The sequence below is a fragment of the Oryctolagus cuniculus genome, chromosome 3 (genome assembly GCF_964237555.1).
Source record: "Oryctolagus cuniculus chromosome 3, mOryCun1.1, whole genome shotgun sequence".
NCBI lineage: Eukaryota > Metazoa > Chordata > Mammalia > Lagomorpha > Leporidae > Oryctolagus > Oryctolagus cuniculus.
The window spans coordinates 185,378,470-185,387,369 of NC_091434.1; the positions used below are offsets into that span (position 1 = coordinate 185,378,470).

Sequence of the window (8,900 nt, forward strand, 5' to 3'; positions counted from 1 at the left end):
AGAAAGGTCTTCCTTTTCCATTGGTTCACCCCCCAATGGCCGCACCGCACTGATCTGAAGCCAGGATCCAGGTGCTGCTTCTGGTCTCCCATGTGGGTGCAGGGCCCAAGGACTTGGGCCATCTTCCACTGCACTCCCGGGTCACAGCAGAGAGCTGGCCTGGAAGAGGGGCAACCGGGACAGAATCCGGCGCCCCGACTGGGACTAGAACCCAGGGTGCCGGCGCAACAGGCAGAGTATTAGCCTAGTGAGCCGCGGCGCCGGCCTAGTGTTTTATCCACTCCGGACAAATAGAAAACAATTAGAAAAGCAGGCTCTCAGTATTCTAAAACTGTTCTCTAAGAGGCCGGCAATTTGGCACTGTGGGTTAAGCCACCATCTGCAACGCCAGCATTTGGTGCTGGTTCATGTCCCGGCTGCTCCACTTCTGATCCATCTCCCTGCTAACCTCCTGGGAAAAGTAACAGGATGGCCCAAGTAATTGGGACCCCGTACTCACGTGAGAGAACTCGAAAAAGCACTTGGCTTCAGTCTGGCCCAGCCCAGGCTGTTGCAGCCACTGGGGGAGCAAACCAGCTGATGGAAGATCTGTCTAGCTCTCTCTGTAACTCTGCCTTCCAAATATATATATACATCTTTAGGCCAGCGCCGTGGCTCACTAGCCTAATCCTCCGCCTGCGGCACCGGCACCCCGGGTTCTAGTCCCGGTCGGGGCGCCGGATTCTGTCCCAGTTGCCCCTCTTCCAGGCCAGCTCTTGCTGTGGCCCGGGAGTGCACTGGAGGATGGCCCAGGTTCTTGGGCCCTGCACCTACATGGGAGACGAGGAGGAAGCACCTGGCTCCTAGCTTTAGATCGGCGCAGCGCGCTGGCCGCAATGCACCAGCCGTAGCGGCCACTTGGGGGGTGAACCAATGGAAAAAGGAAGACCTTTCTGTCTCTAACTCTGCCTGTCCAAAAAAAAAAAAAAAATTATATATATATATATATATACACACACACACACACACATACACACACATCTTTAAAGAAAATTGTTACTTAACAGTTTGCTACCCTTTGGCTGAATAGTATGCCCTTACCTCAAAATACAATAATGTTCTAACATTTCTCCAAGATCAGTTTGTCTTCTGATGTAATACACCCAAAGAAAATACATTTTTTTAGAGCTCTTGCCTCTTTCCTAGATGCAACCGTGCGCTAAGGAAGTGAGAATGGCAGCCAAGACTGAGACAGGAATCCGACATGAGGTGTGCTGCCTGGCTGCCACACGCAGCCTTAGGAGGGCAGCTTAGACCAAGCTGTAGACAGCATTCACCAATGGGGCTTGGTGGCTAACGAGACTGTCCAAGCATTTGTATAAAGTATACTTTTTCTGCTGTAATAATACATAAGCTTTTTTTTAAAAAAAAAATTCATTTGAAAGGCAAAGTGACAGAGAGAGAGGGAGAGACACAGAAACAGATCTTCCATCTGTTGATTCATGGCTCCAATGGCCAGGGCTGGGTCAGGCTGAAGTCAGGAGCCCAGAAAGCCATCTGGGTCTCCGGCATGGATGGCAGGGGTCCAAGCACTTGGGCCATTTTCCACTGCTTTCCCAGGCACATTAGCAGGGAGCTGGAACCTGAACTGCCACTCTAAGGCATGCCGGAGTTGCAAGCAGCAGTTTAACCCACTGCCCCACAACTCCCATCCCTATTCCTTTTTATGAAAAAGTATGATGCTGACTTGTCTAAGGAAAGTATGTGCTAGGAAGGATTATTTTACTTGAATTTTATTTAGGATAACAAAAGGTACACAAAAAACATTTTTATGGAAAAGGAAACTGGTTCTGGTAGTGCTGAAAACCATTCCAAACTTTGAATTCTCAATTTTCTGAATACAATTCTCTTACAACCAACCGCATTTTGGAATATAATACTGCCTGAGCTTAAAGCAGTTCTAGGGCTTAATATTATATTATAGAATCAAGAAACTATGCAAGATTAGGTAGAATCAGACTCTCTGGAGGGAGGGACCTAGAAATCTAAATTTTTAATAAGATCAAGTGATTTTCGTAGTGCTAGTATAACACCACCGTCTAAATTACAACAGAACAGCACAAAATGCAACAGATTTGACCTCAACAAACCTGTTTTAACTACAGTATGCGCGCACACACACATACATACATGTAAGTATACATACATAAACAATTACATGCCAACACTGAATACTAGAAAGACTTTACACAAAAACCCAGAGCTCAGACTCAACACTTAAGTAGTAAGGCACCTCAACACTTGCTCTGCATCCTTCACAAGAAGCTACAGGACTGTCAAGAGCTAAGCAGAGGGCCAGCTGTGGTGTAGCGGGTAAAGCCGCGGTGCAGCCCCAGCTGCTCGGCTTCTAGTCCAACTCCCTGCTACATATGCACCTGAGAAAGCAGTGAACGATGGGCCCTTACACCTGCGTGGAAGACCAGGGAGAAGTTCCTGGCTTCAGACGGGCTCAGCTCCAGCTGCTGCGGCCATTGGGGAGTGAACCAGCAGACGGAAGACCTCTCTGTCTCTACCTCTTGCTGTAACTCTTTCAAATAAATAAAAACTTTCAGGAAAATTTAAAAAAGCTAAGTGGAGTTTGGTCCCCACTCTCTCTCCCCACCATTCCCAATTACCTGCTTATCCCTGTAGACACATTCAACACAGGACGCCTACACTTACAAATTTATTAGAATGAAAAAAGAATGGAGCTGATCAAATGAACCTTTTATTAACTTAGGAAAGTACTGTCAAACTTAGTTTGGCTAGTGTTAAAACAAGAGAGGTTAAAGGAGAAAATAAGTCAACAAGATTCAGGATAGGATCTCCAACGTATAAAAGATAACCAATTTTTAGAAGTGCATTTATAAGTAGAATTTCTTCATTTTTTATACTTAGCAAGAGACCTTATCTTGCAATCTAAATGGTTCCTTTAAACGCTTTACAGTACAAAAAATTTGGAGACTAGAATGACACATTTTGACAAGTCTGAAATTCCTAAGTTTTCTCAGAGCTTTATAATTCCTTTTTTCATTCATTCAAGTCCAAGTATAACAGACAAGAACACAATAAATTTTGTTTAGAATTATGCAAAGTCAGATCTTAGTTGGCTACTATAGTTAAAAAATAAGTCAGCTCTCTGAATCTGTGGATTCAACTAACCTCATGGAAAATACTCAGGAAAAAATTGTATTGAACATATACAGTCTTACTCGTCATTACTCCCTAAACAATAGATTATAATAACTACTTACACAGCACTTGCATGGTACCAGAATTGTAAACAATCTAGAAACGATTGAAAGTATACAGGGGGCTGTGTGTATATGTATAGTTTATACACAAATTCTACTACATCATCTTACGGAAGGAACAATCTGAACATTTTTATCTAGAGGGATCTAGGCACCAATTCCTCCACAGATACGAAAGGAGCATTGTAAGAAACTTTAAAATGTAAGAAATTAGAAATAAGACTTAACTGCCACCTGCATTAATGGTCCAACAGGTGGGCCGCTCTGAAGAACTGCAGCTCAGTGGCCAGCTTCGTGGACTCAAGGGCCAGAGACAAAGGGCGGTTAACCACCTCCCCGCACAAGCGGCATCAACATTTTTGCGATTGTTCCCAGAGTTCCAGTTCCCACAAGGCACCTGAGGAAGCTACCTGACACCTACACGGGCAGTGAGCTGGGTTACAGGAGGGGAGCCCTCATCTTCGTGACGGGCTGCAGAGGAAGACACTGTCACACTGGACACGGGCAGGCCTGCCCTCTGCTCTGATACACACCACCTCCTCCTTCAAGGCTGCGCCTTACACAGCACCCTTGAATAAACAAAGAGTGCACAGAGCAAGCCATGGAAAACTGTCCCCTACAGACACTGTCCCAACACACAGCTGACTAACCCTAAGACCACAATCTCTGTAAGGCATCAATGTCATACACCCCTGGTCTAGTGCATTTAATTAGCATCCTATCTCTAATTAAATCAACTGTTCCCTCTAAAAAAGTATGAATTAAAAATTATTTCCCTGTTTCAGTTACTGTTTTTGAAAAGGAGGAGCTCAAATATCTGCAGCATTAAAATTTAAAGACCTCAATCCCATGCGTACTTTAGCCGACTTTTAACGTTTCTAACCTGTTAAGGACAGCGATGGGAGCTACCTGTCAAAGTCACCAAACACGGTAAGGAACACCACGAAGAGGAGTAACTTACACACAAGAAAATCCCGGACTCAAAATTCACTTTCTATTTCTCATCAGCACTTGCACAGCCTTCGCAAGAGACAGCAAAACGCCGTCTCGGCTCCTTTGTCCCCAGGAGAGGGGCGAGAGGACTGGGGACTCGTTAAGGTAAAGAACCCCAAACAGGCGCGGTAGGAAACAGACGGCCTGCAGTCTGCAATCAATCATCAAACCAAGTCTCCATCACTGGATCTTCGTCCTCCCCCTCCCGCAGCTCAAATAACGCGCGTACACCCGCGCTGATTGGGATCAGATGGACCCGGACAAAGCTGTGCGCTAGCAGCGGGCAGCCGTGCACCAGATGCGGCCGACCAAGCGCGGGCCGCCGGGGAGCGCACGGGGGCCGGGGCCGGGCAGACGCGGGCGAGCGCCAGGCCCCAGGGCCCCCAGCCCCGGCGCGGCGACCCCCGCCAGGCCCCAGGACCCCCAGCCCCGGCCCAGCGCCCCCCGCCGGGCCCCAGGGCCCCCGAGCCGCCGCCGCCCCCCGCCGGGCCCCAGGGCCCCCAGCCCCAGCTCCGGCGCGCCGCCCCCCGCCAGGCGCCAGGACCCCCGCCCCGGCCCAGCGACCCCCGCCCCGCGCGGCGCCCTGACAGCGGGGCGCCGCCGCCCCCGCGGCCTCACCTTGCGTGGCGAACGGCGACGCGCCGCTGACGGGCGGCGGGGTCTCGGCCGAGCCCAGCATGGGCGCGGGCAGCATGAGGTAGCGCTGCGGCGCCGGCAGGCAGCGCTGGCAGAACGAGTGCAGGCAGGGCAGCAGCTTGGGCGCCCGGCTCTGGATGTTCTGGCGGCACACGGCGCAAGTGTCCAACAGGTTGAGCCGGGCCGCCTCGCCGCCGCGCTCCGAGTCCGGGCCCTGCCGGCTCTCGGCCTCGTTCTCCCCGCCGCCGGCCGCCGGCGCGGCCGCCGCCGCCTTCTCCACAGCCACCTCCATTGTCCTCCCGCCGCGGCGGCCGCGGAGGGGGGCGCGCGCCTCCGCCCGCCGCCCCGGCCTCCGCCTCCTCGAGGCCGCTCGCTCGACGCGCCGGCAGGGAGAGCGGGCCGGAGGACGCCGCCGCGGGCCCCGGGGACCCGCCTCCCGGCGGCGCGGCCGGAAGAGGGGGCTCTGTCAGCGGGCGCCGCGCCTCACGCCGCCGAGGCTGCTCCGCGGCCGCGTCGCCAACCGCCGCGGCGCTCGCCGAACCCGCCCAGCCCGCCTTTCTCCCCGGCCGCGGGGCCCGCCCTCTCCCGGCAACTGCGGCGACGACGGGCAGCGCGCCGCCCAATCGCCGCCGCGCCTGGCCAGGGGGCGGGGCCTGGGGGCCCGCGAGGCTCGCGGGCCGCGGCGGGAGGCCGGGACGTGGTGGGCGGAGCCTGCCCGGCCCCGCCCCGGGCCCTAGAATCACGGCCTCTGATTGGGCGTCTGCGTGTGTTTCTCTGCTCTGGCAAGATGAAGGGTCCGTTTGTTAACGACCGGACGCCTAATTGGGCCCGCTGGTGTCAGCTCCTCCCACGGGGCGGGGCTGCGCGTTCTCTACTCCTCCGCGTAACTGAGTAGGAAACTCGGGCTTCGCTCCGATGAGGCGTCTTGGGGGAGGAGCCTGTGTGGTGGGCGGCTCCAGGGAGGCTGGAGCGGGTTGAAATGGCGGTAGCGAAGCACGAGTAAGGAAAGAGTAAAAAGACGCTGTGTGAAAGCGCTGCTGGGGAGGCAGCATGGAGGCTGTGGGTGGTGGTTTTAAGATTTATGTCTGTGAAAGTCAGAGGGAGACGGAGGGAGAAAGAGATCTTCCGTCCGCTGGTTCACTCCCCAAAGGCCACAATGCCCCGACGGAAGCCGGGAGCCAGGAGCTTACTCCGAGTCTCGCACGTGGGTGCAGGGGCCCGGGAACCTGGGCATCGCCTCTCCCCGGCCAGGGGACCCGGCCATCCCTTGTCGCCTCTCCCGGGCCAGGGGACCTGGGCCATCCCTTGTCTCCTCTTCCTGGCCAGGGGACCCGGCCATCCCTTGTCGCCTCTCCCGGGCCATCCCCTGTCACCTCTCCCGGACCAGGGGACCCGGCCATCCCTTGTCGCCTCTCCCGGACCAGGGGACCCGGCCATCCCTTGTCTCCTCTTCCTGGCCAGGGGACCCGGGCCATCCCCTGTCGCCTCTCCCGGACCAGGGGACCCGGCCATCCCTTGTCGCCTCTCCCGGACCAGGGGACCCGGCCATCCCTTGTCGCCTCTTCCTGGCCAGGGGACCCGGCCATCCCTTGTCGCCTCTCCCGGACCAGGGGACCCGGGCCATCCCTTGTCTTCTCTTCCTGGCCAGGGGACCCGGGCCATCCCCTGTCGCCTCTCCCGGGCCATCCCCTGTCACCTCTCCCGGGCCAGGGGACCTGGGCCATCCCTTGTCACCTCTCCCAGGCCAGAGGACCTGGGCCATCCCTTGTCGCCTCTCCTGGGCCAGGGGACCCGGGCCATCCCTTGTCGCCTCTCCCCGGCCAGGGGACCTGGGCCATCCCTTGTCACCTCTCCCAGGCCAGAGGACCTGGGCCATCCCTTGTCGCCTCTCCCAGGCCAGAGGACCTGGGCCATCCCTTGTCGCCTCTCCCGGACCAGGGGACCCGGCCATCCCTTGTCGCCTCTCCTGGGCCAGGGGACCCGGCCATCCCTTGTCGCCTCTCCCCGGCCAGGGGACCTGGGCCATCCCTTGTCACCTCTCCCAGGCCAGAGGACCTGGGCCATCCCTTGTCGCCTCTCCTGGGCCAGGGGACCCGGCCATCCCTTGTCGCCTCTCCCGGGCCAGGGGACCCGGCCATCCCTTGTCGCCTCTCCCGGACCAGGGGACCCGGGCCATCCCCTGTCGCCTCTCCTGGGCCAGAGGACCCAGCCATCCCTTGTCGCCTCTCCTGGGCCAGAGGACCCGGCCATCCCTTGTCGCCTCTCCCGGACCAGGGGACCCGGGCCATCCCTTGTCGCCTCTCCCGGACCAGGGGACCCGGCCATCCCTTGTCGCCTCTCCCGGACCAGGGGACCCGGGCCATGCCTTGTCGCCTCTCCCGGACCAGGGGACCCGGCCATCCCTTGTCGCCTCTCCTGGGCCAGAGGACCCGGCCATCCCTTGTCCCCTCTCCTGGGCCAGGGGACCCGGGCCATCCCTTGTCGCCTCTCCCGGGCCAGGGAACCCGGGCCATCCCTTGTCTCCTCTTCCTGGCCAGGGGACCTGGGCCATCCCTTGCTTTTCCCAGGCCGTCAGCGGGGCGCTGGATCAGAAGAGGAGCAGCTGGGGCTGGAGCAGGTGCCCATGCAGGGTGCTGGCGCTGCAGGTGGCTGCCATAAGGCAGCCTGCATTTTGAAGCCTGAATTGACTCATCCCTGGAGGGAAGGGATGAGGAGGGAGATTTTCTTGCAAGTGGGAATTTTTGAAGGATTCCCCCAGTGAAAAAAGGTGAATTTTTAGTCAGTGATTAGCTTTTTAGATGAACAAAAGGAGTCCATTTTCCAAGGAATTAACATATAATAAAGATTTGCAGATGCCTAAGTTGCGTAAGTTTGGCATCACAAAGAAATTTTTAAATCTCAATACTGATGTCCAAAAATTGACAAGTTCAACATTTTTCCTTTCCTCCTTGAACCCTCCACCTTCTGAAACCTGAAGTTATGTACTTGGGCTCGAAATGTAACCTTCAAAGAGCTTGAAGGGTAGAAACAGGGTGGAAAAACAAGCAGTGGCTTACACATGACTTTGAAAAGTCTCTCCGTCCTTTCCTTTAAAGAGCAAAGGAAGTGGTGCGGAATCTTAGCAGTGAGATGGGAAGGAGAGGCTTGGCTAAAATGGACAAGGTCCAGGAAGAGCCGACAGCACAGCAAAAAGGGAAACTCGGGGCATCCCAGCCTCTTCAAGACTTCACCTTGCAGGGCCAGTGCTGTGGCACAGCAGGTTAAAGCCCTGGCCTGCAGTGTCGGCACCCACTGAGAGACCCAGAGCAAGCGCCTGGCTCCTGGCTCCTGGCTCTTGGCTTCAGATAGGCTCAGCTCTGACTGTAGCGGCCATTTGGGGAATGAACAAAGACCTCTCTCTCTCTCTCTCTCTCTCTCTATCGCTTTCAAATAAATAAAAAAAAAATTTTTTTTTAAAAGAAAGACTACTTTGGGGCCATGGGATGTGGGCCGTGGGCCGTGGTTTCGCAGGTTAAGCTCCAGGCATCACCTGTTCATGCTGCTCCACTTCCGATCTGGTTCCCTGCTAATGGCCTGGGAAAAGCAGCAGAAGATGGCTCAAGTCCTCAGGCCCCTGCACTTACATGGAGACCTGGATGAAGCTCCTGGCTCCTGGCTTCTGTTTGACCCAGCCCTGGCCCTTGTGGCCATCTAGGGAGTGAACCAGCAGGTAGAAAATCTCTCTCTCTCTCTCTCTCTCTCTCTCTCTCTCTCTCTTTCTTCTCTCTCTCTTTTCCCCCTCTCTCTGTAACTCTTTAAAATAAGTAAATCTTTTAAAAAAAATTCACCTTTCTCAAACAAATCCTTTAATCCAATCTCCAAATTCCACTACTTAATGACAATCAACAGCTTGTCAGCTCTCTGCATCTGTGGGATCCCCATGCAGGAATGTAACCAACCAGGGGTCAGCAATGTTTGAAACAAAATTCTAAGCTGAACATCACTGTTCCCTAAATGATA

At 55.2% G+C, this 8,900-nt stretch overlaps 1 protein-coding gene across 5 annotated transcripts in view; it reads right to left on the bottom strand.

Annotated features, from left to right (window-relative positions):
- Positions 1-5,468, bottom strand: part of TRIM24 (tripartite motif containing 24) — a 115,384-nt gene extending 109,916 nt beyond the window's left edge. For 2 of the 5 annotated variants that reach the window (XM_051835646.2, XM_051835645.2), the window contains exon 1: positions 4,884-5,467. In XM_051835646.2, coding sequence (XP_051691606.2) covers positions 4,884-5,193 — 310 coding nt within the window. In that variant the 5' untranslated portion in view covers positions 5,194-5,467. Of the gene's footprint in view, positions 1-4,883 lie in introns of all 5 variants that reach the window. The other 3 variants (XM_051835648.2, XM_051835647.2, XR_011387522.1) reach the window with 2 other exon arrangements.
- Between the last annotated feature and the right edge of the window lie 3,432 nt (positions 5,469-8,900).